This window comes from Chenopodium quinoa, unplaced genomic scaffold, assembly GCF_001683475.1.
Source record: "Chenopodium quinoa cultivar QQ74 unplaced genomic scaffold, ASM168347v1, whole genome shotgun sequence".
Classification (NCBI taxonomy): domain Eukaryota; kingdom Viridiplantae; phylum Streptophyta; class Magnoliopsida; order Caryophyllales; family Amaranthaceae; genus Chenopodium; species Chenopodium quinoa.
The window spans coordinates 3,211,236-3,231,409 of NW_018744996.1; the positions used below are offsets into that span (position 1 = coordinate 3,211,236).

A 20,174-nucleotide genomic window follows, 5' to 3' on the forward strand; every position below is an offset into this window, starting at 1 on the left:
TTCCAATTGTATATAAATTAAGATCCTCTTGTTTTTTTCGTTTTTTTTAGAATTTCAATACTCGATTTAAAACTTCAAAATTCACATTGTACTTCCATTTAATTTTTTTTTAAAAAAAAAATGAAAATAACAATAACTACACTTATGCTCCATAATACCCACACCCGATATTTTACCATATTGGCTATCGCACGCGCGCAATGGCTCAACTAGTTAAGAAAGATAGAGGAGAGGAACAATAGTGGACCAAGTATAAATGAAATAGGTGATCCATAAATTTTAACACCCTGATCTACACAGCAACACTCATCTCTCAAATCTAAATCCTAATCTACAAATCTCTATACCAGTTTAAGTATTCGGAGAGATTGAAGATGCAACAACTTCATCGTCTTTGCTAAATTTCATGTACTCAATCTGGAAATGCTTCGGCCTTTGCATGTTGAATCAGAAAAAAATAATCTCAACCACAAAATTTCATTTTCCTTGCTCGTAATTGCAAATAACTTCACAAATTATAGCAATGTTCTCTAATTTAGAGGCTTTCCTACTATGACTTACACAAGCGGACCAACTATTTGTGTAATAATTTTTTTGATAATTATCTCATCGATTTTCTTTTTCTAGTTGAGATCTTATTTGTACCAGCCAGCAAGCAACCACCGCAGCAAGAAACAAAAACCGCAAGCAATTGCCTGTAGAAAAGAACAGATCATACACTGGCATTGGTGGACAAAAATGCACAATTTACTTGGAATAGCTTTATTAAGTAGTATGAATTTCCGGACAACGTCCAGATGCATTGCTAATCTTTTCAATTATGTGTGTATGCTGGGGAGAGGGGGTGGGGGGGTGAGGTTTTAGAGGAGCTAGGAGGCTCACCTGGAGAGCGAGGAGAAAAATGCAGAGTGATTGTTCAGACATGCTTCCACAAAATTTCAATGAAAAGTTCACCAGTGTCCCATCCCATGTCCCCGTTAGCAGTCCTGTTTGAGGGTCAAAACTGCCATTCAAAAATATATTGTCAGGTCATGTTGGAGACTATGAAGTATGAACTAGTGGTTGAGAAAATAAAATAAAATACCTTGGGAGACGATGCCGGGGACAAGGAATAATTTTGGCAAGCTGGTAAAGTCACAACACACATTAGAAATGCTCAAGAGTAGATGAGGGGAAGAGAGGAGAGGAAAATGCCGAAAATCTAACCTGAGGAAGTGACAAGATGAAATTCAAAACTTGAGGAATAAAGAAAATAATTAGTGTTTCACTGTAAAATAGAGGAAATCAGAAAAGGTCAGCATAAAGGAAATATTATTATTATTATTATTATTATTATTATTATTATTATTATTATTATTATTATTATTATTATTATTATTATTTTCTTTCCAAATCATCATAATACGACTCTTTTTTTAAGATGATATGACATTTATTTTGAAGATGTACGATGATAGATGGTGGTAACACATTTGCATATGCAAAGTTGCAAAAGAAATTTAATATGAATACGTATATAACTTTTCATGCACATCAAATAATAGATTGTGTTTTGATATGATAGATAAAGCAAACATAAGATGGCTTGCTGGAAGCTATGAAATGCTGAGCCTTAGTTGACACGTTTTGATTTTTGACAGTATTTCACAAACTCTACTTTGACTAGCTATTATGATTTAGACCCCTCTCCATGTGTATTTTCAAAATATCAACTTCTTATAATTATTACTTATTGAAAATTAGGGATATTATGGTTAAATCTAAGCATTGACAAACATGACAAAAGAAACGTGACAACTAATCTGAAACGGAGGAAGTATGAAATACGTGTTAGGCCAGTCAATATTACACAAAATCTTAATGCAAATAAATCAAGACACACTGGACAGTGGACACTGCTTTTTGTACTACCTAAAAGTGTGAGCTACTGCATGGATACATGCATGTCCAAACTTGAAAGCAACTTCTAAGATGTGTAGGTACTGTTTAGAGTATGAAATCTAAAAGTACCAACAGGCAACAATATTAAAAAAAATAGGAAACAAATGAGAGAACGCCACATTTTAACAAAAGCAAGAATACCTGTAGTGACCCAGAATGCCAACAACGGCCATTGTCATTCCTGCAAAGTATGTATATGTATCCCCGACAAACACTGAAGATGGATACCTAGAAGATATAAAAGCAGGATCTTAAAAAGATATTCAAGGAGTATAACTGAAACATTGCATCAGTCCTTCAGTCAACAAAAAATTTACCAATTGTAAGAAAGTAAGGCCAAAGAAGTAGCGAGCAAAGGTTGAACAAGATATATAGAGAATGCATGAGCCTGCTGATTCTCGGAATTGTCCGTGGCTGCCCCAATTTGCATAACATTATGGATCAGAATCTGTAAAAAAAATACTCAAATGATCAGACTGTAAAAAATCTTTGGATGCAGCGAATTCAAAAGTGCATAGGCTTACAGCAGAAGCAATGACAACAGTCTGCCCAACTTCAAGACCATTTATACCAGCATGGATATTGATAGAATTAGTGCAAAACACTGTCAGAAGGACCATGTACAGCTTATATATCCACCCTGCATATATAGGAAGGCCACAATGTAAATAAAAGAAGGATGTCACAATCCCCTACACTGACATAGCAAGAAACGCAGCATCGTATGATTCATCTGTTGCCAAGAGCACTTTCCTTCCATTTACTTTTTTAAAAAATGCTAAAGTTATTCTGCAGAAATATGATCAGCTGTAGTATACTGAAGGGAAAGTGATGAAACCACTCTTTGCACAAATGAAACTTATAAATTGAGGAACACAATGTTATATGTATAATCATACAGAAAATCATATCCTGACAAGAGACGGCCACGGGCCACCTCAAGTAAAATCTACGCATGCTGCAGACTCTGAGCATTACTTGGCAAAACAATCCCCCACTATAAAAGTTATTAAACACTAAGAAACGTTTTAAGTAGCAATCCATAATCAACCATATAATGAGCAATATTCCATGCAGTCAATATGAAACAGATTTCATGCTATCCCTTAGGTTACGCACCAAAGATTTGTCAAAAGTCCTACACGGTCACACAGCAGCATTGATGTGATCAATGAAACAATATACATAACAAAAAGGATTCATACAAGCATTTTACCTAGATCCAACACCTCCAGCCCAACATATGGAATGAGAGGCTTTGGGATAACAACGGTGGTATGGCCAGCATAAGCCATTAGTAGAGGAAGAGCAGCAATAAAAGGCAAGACCAGTTTCCTGCACATGAAAAATTATTCAATAAGAATTTCTCCCAAAACAAAATAGTTGAAGGGGCTTTTAGAAAATATGATACTTACACTCTCCATGGAACGTCAAGAACATCATCAACAAATCCAAGCAAAATCATGAAACAAATGGATGCCAAAGCTGCGTTATACTCAACTAGCCACTACAAAAATAATAATTTATGAGAACTATGATAATCTGCCTCAAAAAAAAATAACTCAGAAGAAGTAAGGAATCAGCAAGTACTGACTAATTTAAACTGCCTAAAAATATGAAAGATCCATATTTAATTAAAGAGATATTCTTGTTCTCAAATCTCAATCTGGAGCATCACAGCACCAAACATACAACTAAGAGAGAGAAGGAAGCTGGCAAACAGTTTTTAAGTCTTTTCCATATAGATATTAGTCTCTCTTCCTTTCCACTCTAAATGCCTTAATGTCTATTCTAAGCCAAAATTCTTTCCCTAACACCAATATCAGTTTACAAAATTGCTTTCTCTCAAGATCAATACCCAAGCGTTTTAATACTAATCCTTTTGGCGTGAAAAAAGTGAAACTGCATAATTCATATGTTGCTTACTTACATACACTCTAGGTAAGTAGAGATTCTCACATATAATTACTCCAAAGTTGGCAATCGATAACCAAACAAATCAAGGAATTTCACATGAATTTAATGAAAGTGCATAATTCCTTTAAAAAGCAACTTTCAAGAAAGTTCTACTTCATGAGTGAGCCAAACAGATACAGGTTGATGAAATCTTTCAAGATGCCAGTCGGGAAAGAAGAATGGTGTTAAAAAGGGAAGCAAGTAGAAGTTGCAAAATTATTCTACAACTTCATGTCCACTTGAAACCCTTAAATACCAATGTGATCATAGGTCTATGTTGTCCACAGATTTCAGTCTTTTGTGGTTGAACTATATGCCCTATGGGTGTATAGGTATTTTAAGTTATCTGCATGGCCTTGGTGAAAACAGTTTTCAAGGTCTAGCCTTGAGTTTCTTTGCACCACATAAGCAAAGATTCAGAAAGAGAAAAAATCCAAGTTCTTTCAAAGAAGTTGCGTTACCAACAGCTCAAAAATTCATCAGATAGCACCACTACTATCAAATTTTTTGATTTGAAAACAAGTACAAGGATGCAAGAGTCTACAAAAAGTTGACTTCCAGTAACACTACAAATCACAAAGCATAACACACACATTGGGAAAAAGACAGTTATTTGGATTCATAAAAGCAACTTATCATCAGTATTATTAAGTACATCCAAAATTGTTCTTCAAGCCATTACACACTGTGGGATTTTTTTCACTACAAAAAGGTCGAAGGAAACGGATTTACATAAGGGGAAGTTTGCAAAATAATTTCAAGAAAAGACTTCATCTCAAGAATCAGTCATAAAAAATGGCAGTCATTATTTGCTCATCTCAGTTCAGGATGGAAGTCCATGAAAGCATTTCAACATGAGAAGAGGTGTTTATTGCTTAACACAAATATTACTCTCATAAGACTCACCAACATGCCACTGCAGCCAATAACCACTAATGTTTTCCATCAACATCAACAAAATCTACGGAATCATTTCCACAAAAACATTACTTTGTAATCACATAGGGTTCTTCAGTAGATAAACTAACTTCCTTTGTCCTAATACGGTAGTACCTATTAATCTGTACCGCTATTTCACACTCTGCAAGACTTCTAAATCTATTAACCTATTCTTGACCTTCCTCACCCTCTAGAATTTCAAAACCACCATAGCCACAATAAGTCAAAAAATTAAAGACGTCTAGTACCAAAGAAAATTGCTTTTTAAAGCTTACGGATTACCTGAGAGCAAAATGACTTAAAAAGAAAGATACAATGGAGAAAATAGTGATTAGAAAGATGGAGAATAATACTAAAAAAATGCAGTCACAGAACAGATGAAACAGAAAACAATTCATGGACTTACAAGGGAGTCGGAAGTGAAGTTGAAGTGTTGAAACAATATCGCCACGACCAAAAAGACAATCCCGACAACTATACCCAGTGACTCAGGTCTGCAAATTAGTATGCCAAATGATTACATAGGGTAAAGGAAGAAAAGGATAAGCATACATTATTCAGAAGTAATTCATAATGGGTGTAAATTAGCTCCTCATTATTAGCCATTAAGTCATTAACTCATAATAACAACTGAATTTCTTCATCACTTTTCGAATCCAATTTCCAAAAGCTCAACCAACATCAACATTAAAACTCCTGATCAGTGTTACTTAGTTCGGTAATCCCCCAACGTACCGCGAACCCGTAAAAGGCAAATTAACACAAGTGATCTATTCCACAATTCACAGTAACCCTAAATTCCATCAAAGTTTAACATCACAACTTACATAGCAACAATCTCACAAACCACAAAAATTAAGAAACAAAAAAAAAAAAAAAAAAAAAAAAAAAAAAAAAAAAAAAGAGAGAGAAAATTCACAAAAATTAATCAAATTTCCAACACTAGCATTATAAATCGAGCAACTCACCAGCATTGAAACACTAATAATTCAAAACCCAACAATAAAATCAAGCAATCAACCAATTTTAATTCGCAAAAAAAACCATCAAAATTCCAAAAAATTAACATAATTCAAGAGAAAAAAATACTAACACTTTAATCTTCCCTTGAGGAGTTCCCTTCTTGTTGATATCAAACCCAAACAAATTACGACGAATTACATAACGAGACGCAACAGGAATCAATCTGAGAGTGAAGAGAAATCCGGCGAAACTGAGGGCGGCATTGATGAGAATGGATCGCTTGATTTCGGCATCAATTTTGAGGTGAAAAAAGAGAAGATAAGCGTAAGGGAGCAACAAAAGGGAGGAGAGAGAAAGAACTTTGAGCCATTTAGAAGATGAAACTGTGATTTTGAGTTCTTCCGGCGACGTTAACGGTGATTGTTGCGGCGGCGGAGAATCAGGTAAGATTTGTCTCGCCGGAGTTTTAGGGCCGTTCGCCGACGGAGCTCGTCTCCGGGAAGTCATGTTTTTCTCTCACGCACTATGACTCTGACTAACTTAACGTTTACACTACTCTTTGTTTGTTTGTTTTCCTCCTTTCTCTATTTCACACTTCTAGTTCTCACTTTCTCAGTTGGTCAGTTTTCCTTAAAATTTTAAGGCGACTATATTAGGTAAGCAGAACTCATGTCTCACCATTTTTTTAATTTAATATTTGCGGATTAGACATTTGGGGAAGGGTAAGGATTCCCAACCTTAAATTTGAAAGATATACTCCCTCCGTTAATATTTATTTGTAACTTTGGGGCAAATTGCGGTTCACGAGGCAAAATTTAAAGGGCAAACATTAGTGGGAGTAAATGAAAGTGATTAAAGTGTTTGGAGAGAGAAAGTTTGGCCCACCACTAGCAAAAGAAGTGGGAATGTGCAGTACGTATTTGGAGGGATTTGATTTCCCCCCAAATTTTCACCAAAATTTGGATTTGGCTGAAATTTTGGGAATTTGGGTTCACTCCTTAATTTAAAAAATAAAAACAGAACACTTTGAAATTTGTAGATAATAAAATGTACCCTTCATTTAACATTTAAGAGGCATTTACATACAAGCCTCATTATTCAAAAGCATTAAATGGTTTTTGTCTTACAGTTTCCACCAAAAACCATAACATAGTTCATCCAAAAGTTAGTCTAAATTACTGATTACACGTTGTTAGCCCATTATATACCAAAAAATTCCCTAATTTGAAATTAGTCCTGCACATTTAACACCCAAACACCTTCATAGGCAGCTGCATCTCCTTCTTCCTTCATCTTCTTCCCCAAAAAACAGCAGCCCCACCCTTACATATATCAGCTGAAGCTAAGCACACAAAACAGGTCAGACAACCATGGCAGAATCTTTTGAAGCTATGTACTTCGATGTTGATCAAATTCTAACAGAAGAACAACTGGAAGAATTGTACTACGATTATGCAGAAAATATGCAAGATCTAGGCTTGGATGACTACGAATCTGAAGATGATATCATGCATGACACACAAGGAGAAGACCAAGGCCAACAAAACACAGAAGACACACAAGCTGAGGTTGGTTCCCCAGAAATGGAACAACCAATTCAGCATGGGACTCAACACATACAAAGAAAGCAGCTCACCATGAAACAAAGAAGAGAAATTGTAGACTCAATGTTGGTCAAAATGCAGCAAGGGAACTTACCAATAGGTCACTTAAAGCATTTATCAGTTCATTACAATGTCCACAAATCAACCATCACAAGAATTTTTGTAGACATAAAGAAACAGATGGCACAGGGCAGTTTGATTGATGTCAGGACCAAGAAGTTTGGCAGAGTAGGCAGAAAGCCAACGGAACTTTCTGATGAATTCCCACAATCAGACCCTTTGCATTTAAGGCAGACAGAAAGGAGTTATGCAGCAGCATTAAAAATCTCCCATGTGACTCTTCACAATTTGAAGAAAAAGGGAAGGTTAAGAACACACACAAGTAGCAACAAGCCAGCATTGACATCAGACCACAAGATAGCAAGACTTAAATGGATTTTGTCACATATAAATCCAGTAACAAGTAATGAGGACCCCACATTTGTTGATATGAACCATGTCATACACATGGATGAGAAATGGTTCTATCTGAACCCTGACAAGTGGAGGTTTTACCTCCTACCTAGTGAGGAAGATCCATATAGGGCAATACAGTCCAAAAGATTCAAGCTCAAAACAATGTTTATGGGCTCAATTGGGAAGCTATTGTATGACACAAATGGGGGACTACTCCATGATGGGAAATATGGAATGTTCCCATTCACTGTCAAACAACTAGCAAAGAAATCCAGTAAAAACAAAGTAGCAGGAACTTGGGAAACAAAGGCAATACAGAATGTAAACAGAGAGGTAATCAGAGATATGTTGCTGACAAATGTCATACCAGCAATTATCTCAAAGTGGCCTGAGAGTCTGGCAAAAAATGTTGTGATCCAATGGGATAATGCAAGGCCTCACCAAGTTCCTAAGGATGCAGAGTTCATGGAAGCAACAACAGCACATAGATTCAACATTCAATTTGTTTTTCAGCCAGTACAGTCTCCAGATTTGAATGTGCTTGATTTAGGGTTATTTAGGTCTATTCAATCATTGCAATATCAGTCATTTCCTACCAACCTAGATGAGCTAGTTGTAAAAGTGAAGGACTCTTATGAGACATTCAATCATCAAGTGAACAAGTACATTTGGCTGAGTTTGCAAAAGTGCATGATTGAGATCCTCAAGGCAGAAGGTGGGAACAAGTACAAAATACCCCACATGAATAAGAAAAAACTTGAAAATCTTGACATTCTGCCAAATCAAGTGGAAGTACAGAAGGAAGTAGTTATGGAGGTTGTGGAGTACCTAAACACTATGTTTAGGCCAGTAAATGAAGGGACTGAACAAGGAACAGAAGATATGGAGGTAGATGCAGACTAGGGGACTCATCACAACAATAGAGAAACACATGGACTGCCACACATAACCACTTAGCTATGTTATGGTTTATTTTTTTTTTTTTCTGTTTTTATTCAGTTATTAGGTGGTTAGGTGTATTTTGTTGAATACAGTGATCAAACATGTCAGACAGTCTTATGTATAGTCCTTTTGTACCCACATTTTGATTGGAATATAAATGGAAAAGAATCAGATGTTATGTGGGCACTAAATCCATCAGAAGTTTTGTTTCCCATATTTCAATAAAACACCAACTCACAAGGATACCTCAACAACAACAGCATAAAGCAAATTGTTGGAGCAAAACACTTGTGTGTTGTGAAAGTCAATAGAGTCCCTTCCTTAGTTGGATTTGGATAATGTAAACTTCACAGAAACATGGGGGACTCAATACAAATCATGCTACAACAGATATTCAAAGGGGACTCCTTTAAGAAATGTGTGAACACAATAAGGGACTGTCATGTGTTCTCTACCCAAATGATCATTGAGAACACTTTAAGGTATGACTAGGCCAACTTCAAAAAATAAATGACACACCAGTCTCTTCATTCATCAATCAAACCCCCATATGCACCAAATGTCATATTCCAACAAGCCAACATATCACAAAATATTCTCCAACACATGCATGAAGCCAACATAGTCCAAGACAGCAAACATAGCCAACCATCCAACAGATCAGACAACCAGAAATAAGCAATGAAGCCAAGATAGTCCAAAACAGCAAACATAGCCAACCATCCAAAGATTAGACAATCAGAAATCAGCAATGAAGCCAACATAGTCCAGACAACAAACATAGCCAACCATCCAACAGATCAGACAATCAGAAATCAGCAATGAAGCCAACAAAGTCCAAAACAGCAAACATAGCCAACCATACAAAAGATCAGACAATCACAAATAAGCAACAAAGCCAACATAAATCAAGATCAAATCAGCAATAACCAACGAAGCCAACATGCATCCACATCAAATCAGAAATAACCAACGAAGCCAACCAGCAACCAAATCAAATCAACATATTATCGAAAAAATCAAAGGACAGGGACTCAAATAAAAAAAAAATACTGTAGGGTTAGGAATCGTTACGCAAAAGTCACTTGGAGGGTTGAACCCTTGGGTTCATCCGCCTCGCAAAGTGCTTCTTCAAAGGAGGGCCAACCACTTCACCACCGTCACCATTTTCAGCCTCATCATCAGAAGAGAGAACGATCATCTCCTTATCTGGCAACCCACGCATCCTATTCATAGCCACCAACGCCGCCTTCCTTCTAGCCCTAATCTTCGTGGGTGGTCTTGCTCTGTTAGATCTGGGCTTAGTGGTGGGCACAGAACTCCCCTCAGCACTGTCGCACACTAGATCTACAGGTACACCAGTGAAATCAAGGGTTTTTTTTGCCTCGGGACTCTCCCTCTCCCTCACCCTCAGCCTTTTTGAGACCCTCCTCCTCTTTGACGCTTTCAAGAACCTTACCCAAGGCCTTGTAGGTGGTCGACGAACAGTAATTAGGAGCCTCACCAGACTCGTAGAATTCGCGAGGAAAAGGAGATCCAGTGTCGAAGCATTGAATCAGGGACACAATCAAATTACCCTCACCGACGTCGTCGGTGGCAATGTAAGCGTCGTGAAGTGGATCTAGGTTAATCATGTTGGTGGGGGACTCGGTTTTTGCAAGATTTGAGGTCTCAAGGTCTATCTGAGGAGGAAGATTGGAGAAAATTACAGACGAAGAGGAGAGAGAAAGACCAAGAACAAGAACTAGGGTTCTGAGGAACTCTCCAGATGATAAAAGGAAGCCCAACCATCATCAATTAATGTTTGGTGGTTGGGAATGTGAGTGATAAGTGTGGTTGGGGGGAAATGGGGTAATAAATGGAGGGAGTGATTAGGTTAGGTTAAATCAGATTAATTTTAGTTAATTTTGATTAAAGTAAAGTAAGGATAAAATTATAAAAATCAGAATTTTTATGTAAGGGCAAATATGTAATTTTTGGAGTTTTTGTTGACTAAAAATAGAAAGAAAACAGAAAGTTGCACATAATGTTTAGCGGAGCTAAAGTTGCAAATAAAAATTAACGGAGGGAGTAATATTTTTTACTATACCAAACTTAACTTGATATAATACGGTCTATATAAATGGAGAGTATTTCGAGTATGGGTTTAGGGAAACATACGGTCATATATGCTACTCCGTACTTGGTTGACATGTGGAAGAAAATCTATAGAGATACAAAAGTATACTTCCTTCGTTTTTTGTTTGTTTGTTTGCCTACTTGGATAAAGTTGATTTTTTAGTTATTGGTTGGGATTAGTCTCTAATAACTTGAGTTATTAACGACTCAAATAATACTTGTGGTATAAAATTGTAATTTGATGGCATTATTTCAATACCAACTGATTTCTCTCACACGTGTCTGAGATCTTTGGGCAAATTCGCTTTTTGAAATTTTGTTTAGGTTGAGAGAATTTGACGAATGAGAAAAATGGTGGGACTAAATATAAATATATTCTATATACTTTGTATTAAAAGGCTCATTGTGAAAACACTTGATTAGTAGAAAGTTTGTCAAAGAATCAAGGTTGGCCTAGTGGTTGGAGGACCTCCTTCCACCCCTGTGATAGGGGTTTGATTCTCATCTCAAGCAAGAAGGATCTCTAATTTCCCCTCTACCTGTAAGGGAATTCTCCTTACCTTAAAAAAAAAAAAAAAGGAAAGTTTGTCAACTATAGGTAATCAGGCACGAGTCATGACACGTCAATACACCATCGAAGATGAAAAAATTGGGCGAAAAAGTTCAATCAAAAGGATACTAAGGAGCTAAGGTCCTCCTTTCTTCAATGGTTAAAACTTAAAAGGGTTCCTTTCTCATGTGCAATCGTTAAGGAACTGAGGGATCACTATGGACCTAGGATCATGATTAATCTTTTATCTATCAACTTTCATGCGAGCATTTAACCATGAACATCAGCTAGCAATGCATAAACAATAAAAAGAAGACAATAACATGTGTAAATACTTGATTTACATTTAAGTTATAACATCACAAGTGAACAAGACTCAACTAGGGCACACTGCACGGACAAGCTTACAAGGATGAAAAGGCTCTGATTGCAAAATTGAACCAACCCCGTGTAAACTTTGTGACGACCCTTTTCCAGAATCCAGCCGACTTCCTCACGTCCCAATAATAGTGAATGCTCAATGCAGTGCGTCAAAGGTGAAGAACAATTGCTTCGTCCTGCGATTCATAAAGTTAGAAAGGAGCACGCAAGAATTGCAGCACTGATGTCAAAATTGCACCATCAAGAAGTGTTTTGCTTCACGAGCCTCAACATGTGTCCCACTTGATGAGTTATATATGGCCATATGGGTGGGCTAGCATTTGATTACAAGGCCAATGGGACAGTGGTCACTACCATTGACATCTGGGAGAATATAGGAGTCATGAACACTGTCAGCTATTGATCCTGAGACTAGAAAGTAGTCAAGCCGCCATCCTGCATAGTGCAAGAAAATTTGAATTAAGGAATCCAACGTCTCTCCACATCAAAGGCAGTTAACAGTAGAAGAAAACAAATGAGAAGAAGTCCTGCTTAAGAGAGAGTGATTGTACTACAGCATTATTCAAGGAAGCTGGATTTAGGCAAGAGAGAACACCATCCAGATCAGACTGAAGTGAATGCTTTGCACAGAAGGGGCAGAAGGCTACATGGGGTAAGCGGAACATGATGCAGTGGGTCTATGTAATTCAAGCCAATCAGCTATGAGAAGATCGCCTTTAATCTAATTTACAAGATGCATGAGTCAACACAGATTAATACCTCTGTTAGTTTTACGTCCACCATGCCTGTAGCCCCAATAAGTATATCCCACAACATTGGGATGCTGGATTCTGAAAGTGTCCACAAATCCCTGGGACAGGAAGTTCTTCTCAAATGATTCCCTTTCTTCCATTGTAAATCCAGCACTCCTCTTGTTTCCCTGAGGATTTGGTTGCCAATTAAGTGAGATAATACACTGCAATATACCTTTCAAACAATGGTGTTTAAGCATAGACTACCATCATTGCCACATAAATATGAACAATAATCCACCTAATCTCTATCAGGGACACAGCTTCACAAAAAAGTTTCTTTTAGATACTAAGCATAGGTGAAATCAGGAGCATCACACAATGAGGAAGCATGTAAGCTGAAGATATACTTGAGCATATATCTTTTGCCTATTCCTTAAATTCTCATTAGTACTGAGAAGCTAAATTGAAATTCACATAAGGCCATAAGTGTATTAAAGTCTTGCTTAGAAATCTATCATATTGTGAGTTGTCAAGTAAAATGTTTTCAACTACCAGCAGCCACACCAGGTTGTACGAAGAACTAAAAAATTCTGAATCCATTTACAATAACTTGCCAAATCAAGGAAGTAGACATCACAAAAATTGTTAGTAATTTCAAACAGAAATAAAGATCATCAAGATTGTCACAACTTACAGCAGGGTTATAAATGTCAATCTCTTGATGTGCACAGTTCAGATCACCAGTCAAAATTACAGGCTTCGACTTTTCTAGTTCCTGCATCATAATGTTACAAAGATAGTACATTGTCAAGAATCTATTTGATAATTATGTACTACTTAAGAGATTAACTTTTACCATACAACAATGCAGAACCAAAAGGCAAGCACTGACAAAAATTACTATGGAGCGGAAAAAATGCAGAACAAGTGCCCCTTGCTAGCTGAAACCAGCAAGCACATCTTAACCACACCAAACAACTTCCAACCAGCTGATATACTCTTGTAAATAATTTTTCCTCTGTGGGTTCTACATTATCTGCTTTGCATTATGAAATACTCTTAGAATCTCCCATAAGGTAAATGACGATATTACTCATATTAGATGTGTAATCAATCAACAAAATGCTAAATTGAACATATACACAGAAGCAGCGTCAGAGCATTCACAGTTATTGAGTATAATATCAAGACTGAAACACCATGAAACCCACATTCTATTTCAATCAGACATCGTGCAACATAACAGCTTTGTAAATTTACAATCTGGCATATTGAATCTTAATAGCAGCAATCTGCACGTTTGTCAAAGTCGTTAAAATTTCATCAATTTAAAAAAACATTTTACTCAACTAGGCCTTCAGATTATTATTATTACTTATTATATGCCTTTAAAGTTGTGGCCATACTGAAAAAGCAAGTCAGCAACACACACACACACACACACACACACACACACACAATAAAATAAAAAAACTGAATGGCTTTGGGGAGGTAAAACCAAGACATAAACTGTAATGTTACAAGTAAGAAGTATAAAACAGTTATACCAAAAGCGCATAAACAATTGTGCAAATTTGCAGCCAATAGATGACAGGGAAAAAAAAAAAAGAATTAGGCACAACGTTATTCAAAATGCTACAAAATTCATCCTTACTTTTACATACTGGCTGAGCGACGGGTCCCATTCTTTAATCCTGTATGACTAATATCAAAAGCATGCATCAACAGTGAGAATTGGAATTTCTTAGAATTATACAAACAACTAAGTAAAAAAAAACAAAGGTTATGGTACAAAGATATGAGATGAAATCAATTACCAATCTCTTGAGACCATCCCCAGAATTGGGAACATATACACACAATAGATAATATGAATCAAACTCTGCTGTTACTACACGCCCCTCAGTATCATGGTCTGCTATTCCAAGGCCATATTTCACTGACAAAGGTTTAACCTGGAAAACAAATATTAAAACATGAAAAACAATAACTTGTTCAATACAAGTTAAACACAGCCACATTATTTCTTCTTTGTCTTTACACATTCATTATTATGAAGAATCATCACACTTTTAATGTCTAAACCTTCTTTAATGTACTAGAGTTTGAAGTGTGAAAGGAAGTCTCACATGTGACAAAAATAAATAAATAAAATAAAATTAAAATAAAATAAAATTAATTAATAAATAAATTAGCATACTTGCTGTTCCAAATTTAACATTAGCACCTGTACTTAACCTTCAATTAATTCTTCAGAGAGATGACATAGAAATCAAGAGGCAAAATGAAAACTAGTTCACAACCTCAAAAGCAATTGGGAATATGAATTCTATATTATGAAAGAGATTTATGATATTAGGCGCATAGCACATTTTGCACAAGTTTAACAGAAGCCACAAAATATTAGCTCTAATTAGGAGAGGTATTATATATCACTTTTAACTAGGGCCATACCCGGGAAACAATTGCTGTACCAGAGTATCCAGCTTTTGCTATACTGCACGTCCAAAAACTGTTTTCATAGCCTTCCAAAAGATCTCTGACTGTTTCAACATCTTTCTCCTGGTCAAGGTACCATAATTCAGATATACATCGAAATCTAAGCATGTCAAAGCTAATAGCTCTTCAAATTTTGTCACAGCAGCCAAAAGATTATAAAATGGCTGAGATTGTCTATCACAGCGATGGAAAAAGCATACCAAATAAAAATTTTCAAGTATCAGAAAGAATACTCTTTAGTAAACTCGTGATGGTTTCCTTGAAAGAATTTTCCCTAATGATCTTAAGAGGTTTACCAATCGCAAATACCAAGGATATTTTGGAGGTTTTAGGTAATTGGCTGTAAGGTGGCTTTTTCATTGGTGGCTTTATAATGTGGCAAAACAGCCAAAAAAATGGTAAACGGATTTTTAGTGGCCAAAAAACTAGCTTTTATGACAAACATGAAAAACTAACTGGACTAGCTTTTGGTCTTTCTTTCTTACCCATCTTTCACCCCATCTTTCTTACTATATACGAAGTACACTCTTTTCTTACGCCTACTCACATTTTTCTAAATATCCAAGAAAAAATTCTAAAATAATTGAACATTAAGGAACCCGGGGGGGGGGGGGGGAGGGGGTGGTGGAGGATGTGGTGTGGTGTTAGTATAAGTGTGTACTTTCCTTGTTAATCAATGTATAAAAGAGCACAAGGCACACCAAGCCGTTTCAGAGTTCCCTGCGCCTAAGGTGCGCCGCGCGCATAAAAAAATTCTGATTAACAAGTGTTGTGTGCCACAACAAAATCTCTTCACCTAGACCACAAAAGCACATGACCCCTAACGCCTCAGCGCCTAGGCGCACTTTTTCAAACACCGTTCACAATGCATGCACAATTGACTTAATACACTATTTTTTTTACCATGTTTTATTACTAATATGCACAAATTAATGATATTATATTAATTGCCATTGAGTTAAATTCAACCATTAAAACTTGTTGTGTTACTTGGACAAGGTTAGCACCTAACAAAACCAAGTGTTATTGTATGTCCGAATTTCTCTGCCTCAAATAGTTCCAAATTTCAAAGGACGAAGTATCATACCCGCAATCAAAGTATCCCTATTGGAAACATATAGGCAGGTAAAATGAAGTGGGATTCAAAATTCCAAAAGACCAAGTATCATACCCACGATCAAGGTATTCCTAATGAAAACATTTATGTTGGTGAAATGAAGTGTTCAAGTTACACTGAAAATTAAAAAAAAATATCAAAAATAATACAAACTTTGAGCGGTCCACCAAAAACAAATCAATCTTTTGATTATTTCTGAATAATACAAACTTTGAGGAGTATCCTCTTTAAACAAGTTATGACCTCACAGGTTTTGTGGGACACGTGTCATTATATTATTGGTTTGACCATTTAATTTTTTTTTTAAAAAAGATTAATATTTTATTTAAAAAAAAGAAAACCTCCACCAGCCACCAACACCACCGGCGCCAGCCTCACTCCCAACCCCCCGGCGCCAGCAATGCCCAGATCCCCCTCCCCCGCGCGTCATCCCCTTCCCTCTTCCCCGACTACCAGTGAACCTCCTTCCCCAAAACCCTCCCTCCCAAAACCACCAAAATCCCATCTCCCACCCTCGAAAAACCCTAATAGGACCTCCCCAGCCACCGCTAGGAATTCAATTAAGGTTTTTCGAGGGTGGGGGATGAGTTTTTGGTGGTTTTGTGGGGGAGGGTTTTGGGGAAGGGGGTTAGTTGGTTGCCGGGGAAGAGGGAAGGGGGGGTGACGCGCGGGGGAGGGGGTCGGCACAAAGTAGGGGGATCTGGGCGCGGCCGGCGCCGGGGGGCTTGGAGGGAGGCTGGCGCCAGTGGTGGGTGGCTGGTGGAGGAGATGGTTTTTTAAAAAAAATATTTTATTTTTGAAGAATATTTTTAACTGTTTTTTTTTTTTTGGAAACTTTTAAAAATATCTTAATTGTTAATTAACCATAATTTGCAAGTAAAATAACTTGTTTTAAGCGGATACTCCCCAAAGTTTGTATTGTTCAGAAATAATCAAAAGATTGACGTGTTTTTGACAATTTTTTCAAAAATATAAAGCCATGGACAAAGATGAGCCAATAACATCAGCACGTTCCACAGATGCACAGTACATCTCACATTATAGTAAAAAATCCAAATGTCTCACTATCCTATTTTATACTCTGATAGCTTATAATCTAGGTATTGAAAGAAAGAAAATCTCTCTCTAACTGTAATTATGTAAATCTAGAAACCCCCACCCCCAACTCTTTTACCAGGCTAGGGTGGTCATAAGCCTCATTGGAGGCCTAGCAGTAATGGTAATGGAAAAGGGTAAAGATAGTGGAGGCCAATCAATAGGAAAATCACCGCAAATAGATCAAAAACTAATAAATACAACAGCTTATGCCTTCTTCAATGATTTAATTGTAACTCTAAAAGTCAATTAAGCTTCCCAGTAACGACCATAGGATATCCGTAGCTAACCAAAAGTCGAACTTCAACAGGAACTAGTAATCAAGACTTGCCTTCACAATTATTTTTCTTAGTAAAATCAGAATCACAATGAGCATGACAAGAATTAAACTTTACAAGAATAAAGCTTGCCTGTAATTTGGTCTCCTGCAAGCACAAAACATCAAAATCCTCTCTTTGTGCAAGCTCAAGTGCAGAGAATCCCTCCAACTTGAGTAATGCCCTCAAACCATTTACATTCCAAGACAACAGCTTCACAACATTAGTATCACGTGTAAGAGGAGGTGGCCTCATGGTCTTTGGATTATAAGCAACCCAACCTTTCTGAGGCTTTTTGTGGGCAAACCTTGTCCATGGTTCCTTCTCATAAGAAGATTCATTAACCTCTTGAGAAACTTCCACATGAACGCTAGCAGAGCCTGCAGCCACTTTTCTTTTTGTAGTACGCTTTTTTCCTGCAGCAATTAAGCCCTTTTGAAACTATAAATCATAACTATGTAGCCTAACTACACTCAAGGTTTCATGCATCCATATAACTTTCAAGTAGAAAAATGCTGGCTTATCAACTCACAAGTTTACGGTTGCAAGTAAGAATAATCTATAGGATAAGGGTGGATAAAAGCAGAAACAACATCAATTTAAAGGGAAACAATACTTCTGACAGACGCAATAATTAAAGATGACTTACCAGAGACATCACTAGTCTCTACTGATGTACTTTGCTTCACAGTCTTGATGCCAATATCAATCTCCAAATTCTCATCAGCAACATCTTTTTCATTCGTTTTACTCCGTTTACGTTTTGGTGAGCTTATTTGATTTGATGCATTCTCCTCTAAAGACTCATTCTCACTTAGCAAAGAATTTTTACCTGTGTCCAAGTAATACATCTATGATCTTAAAATCATACAGTAATGCCATACTAAAGCAACAAAAAGAACCAAATTCATCATCAATCACAATGCACTAATAAAACAAGGGAAAAAAAAATCAGACAGCTTGACATACCATCAATGCCTTCTTCCAAAATAGTTTTCAAAGCCGAAATGAGCTCTTGTTTGCGACCTTTGCTGGATGCTCCAACATTTCTAGTCGGACACACAACACATCACCCATTAACACACAATTTACAAATTCAACAAAGCACCTAAATAATACTCCCTCCGTTTAGATTTAGTTGTCACATAACAAGTTCAAATATGCGAATAACACTATCAATGCAACTATTAATTCGGGGCGCAGAGAGTACAACCAACCTAAAACATAAGGTTACCAAATTTTTGTTCAAGGGTTCACAAAAACATATTGTATTATAAAAGAAATCACCTTTTAACCAAAAAAAAAAAAAAAGAAATAACCTTAATGCAGTTCTAAGCTCTTGAACTGTCATATTCTCCAGCTTTCCTGGGTCATTTTTCATGCTCAAAATTTCAGCTAATTTGGTTCCAACAACATTTTCCTGCACAAGTGCACAACGAACATTAATAACCCACAATCATTAATTAAAAATCCCAAAAATAAAATGAAAAACCCCAACTTTTAAATTATAGAAAAAAACCAACATTTGAGACATTTTTCTGAGAATTTGGACTAGCACCAACTGACAATTTTGCCCATTTCTCGTTTTTACCAGAACCCATTGTTCGTACTTGAATGGCAAACAACCCTTGATGAATTTTTAGATTCTTCTGGAACCCTACACAACTGCAAGTGTTGAATTATTAGAAATTGGGCATAGAATTAAGGATCCTAGAATTTATTGGTGGGGTTTCAATTTGATACATTAATTGAGAAATAAAAGGTGAAATTAGAAAAGTGGATGACCTAAAATTGATGAAATTTCGAAACCCTAGTAGCATAATGTTGGCCACATTGAAGAGAAAATGAGAATGGCGCGCGATTAAACACTTAACTGCCGTTATTCGTCAGTGTGACTGTGGAGAGACGGAAGCTGTTAGAACTAGAAGGCTTTTTCTTTACCGCCACATTTAAGCTCATGGTCTATTGGGAAATATTGTTCGGTTGTATCTTCGAACTTTGAAATTGGGGTTTAATCTTCGTAGGCGATACTTTAAGGGTAGAGACTAGAGATCTCTTATTCTCCTCTTTCACTTTTAAAGTGGGGTATATTGTTCATTTGTAATTACAATAATTTTTTCCTCCATTTCTCATTCTCATATCACGACCAAAACAGCTCAAAATTTCACCGATTCCTCCACGTGAGGCATCATTGTTGGAGATGCCGCTACGAATGAGATGCTTTCCCTAAGAGGTTAATATGGTCATACTTTACACTCTTTGCTATCAAGGTATCTTTTTGTTCCCCTATCCACAACGAAGTGAAATTGAAGATGACGGGAAAAAGAGGAAGACATTTGTGATTAATCGCGCTGATAGACGGAGAGATGGTGGTGACTGTGATGATGGATTTGGTTTATTTTATCAAAAACAAAACTATCAAAAAAGTTGCAAAAAGTATTTCTCAAAATATATTATTCAAGGCATTATAATACTTTATGCATCAATGCAAATAATTAGTTTTGATAACCTTATCACCCATTTCCAATTAATCTTCTTATTTAATTTCTATTTTAGCCCTCT

General features: G+C 36.6%; 3 protein-coding genes across 4 annotated transcripts; 1 reads left to right on the top strand and 2 right to left on the bottom strand.

Annotated features, from left to right (window-relative positions):
• Positions 1–253: 253 nt before the first annotated feature.
• On the bottom strand, positions 254–6,441 carry LOC110707363 (UDP-N-acetylglucosamine--dolichyl-phosphate N-acetylglucosaminephosphotransferase-like). The gene is made up of 11 exons (XM_021885386.1): positions 5,930–6,441; positions 5,243–5,330; positions 3,357–3,448; positions 3,158–3,276; positions 2,466–2,581; positions 2,259–2,389; positions 2,083–2,169; positions 1,207–1,267; positions 1,085–1,125; positions 883–1,003; positions 254–695 (listed from the first exon to the last, which is right to left on the bottom strand). The coding sequence occupies exons 1-11, from the start codon at positions 6,304–6,306 to the stop codon at positions 636–638; spliced, it is 1,293 nt and encodes a 430-aa protein (XP_021741078.1). The 5' UTR covers positions 6,307–6,441; the 3' UTR covers positions 254–635.
• Positions 6,442–7,169: 728 nt separating this feature from the next.
• LOC110707397 lies at positions 7,170–8,762 on the top strand. Its single transcript, XM_021885429.1, has one exon. The coding sequence runs from the start codon at positions 7,170–7,172 to the stop codon at positions 8,760–8,762; it is 1,593 nt and encodes a 530-aa protein (XP_021741121.1).
• A 2,806-nt stretch (positions 8,763–11,568) lies between these two features.
• LOC110707364 (DNA-(apurinic or apyrimidinic site) lyase, chloroplastic-like) lies at positions 11,569–19,934 on the bottom strand. Of its 2 annotated transcripts, none has more exons than XM_021885387.1 (12): positions 19,398–19,934; positions 19,136–19,277; positions 18,932–19,032; positions 18,582–18,661; positions 18,262–18,444; positions 17,706–18,028; positions 15,039–15,146; positions 14,402–14,539; positions 14,239–14,286; positions 13,279–13,359; positions 12,610–12,769; positions 11,569–12,285 (listed from the first exon to the last, which is right to left on the bottom strand). In XM_021885387.1, exons 1-12 carry the CDS (start codon positions 19,430–19,432, stop codon positions 12,164–12,166), a joined length of 1,521 nt encoding a protein of 506 aa, XP_021741079.1. In that variant the 5' UTR covers positions 19,433–19,934; the 3' UTR covers positions 11,569–12,163. The 2 variants fall into 2 exon arrangements, with proteins under 2 accessions (XP_021741079.1, XP_021741080.1); XM_021885388.1 differs by having other exon boundaries at positions 19,487–19,933.
• Between the last annotated feature and the right edge of the window lie 240 nt (positions 19,935–20,174).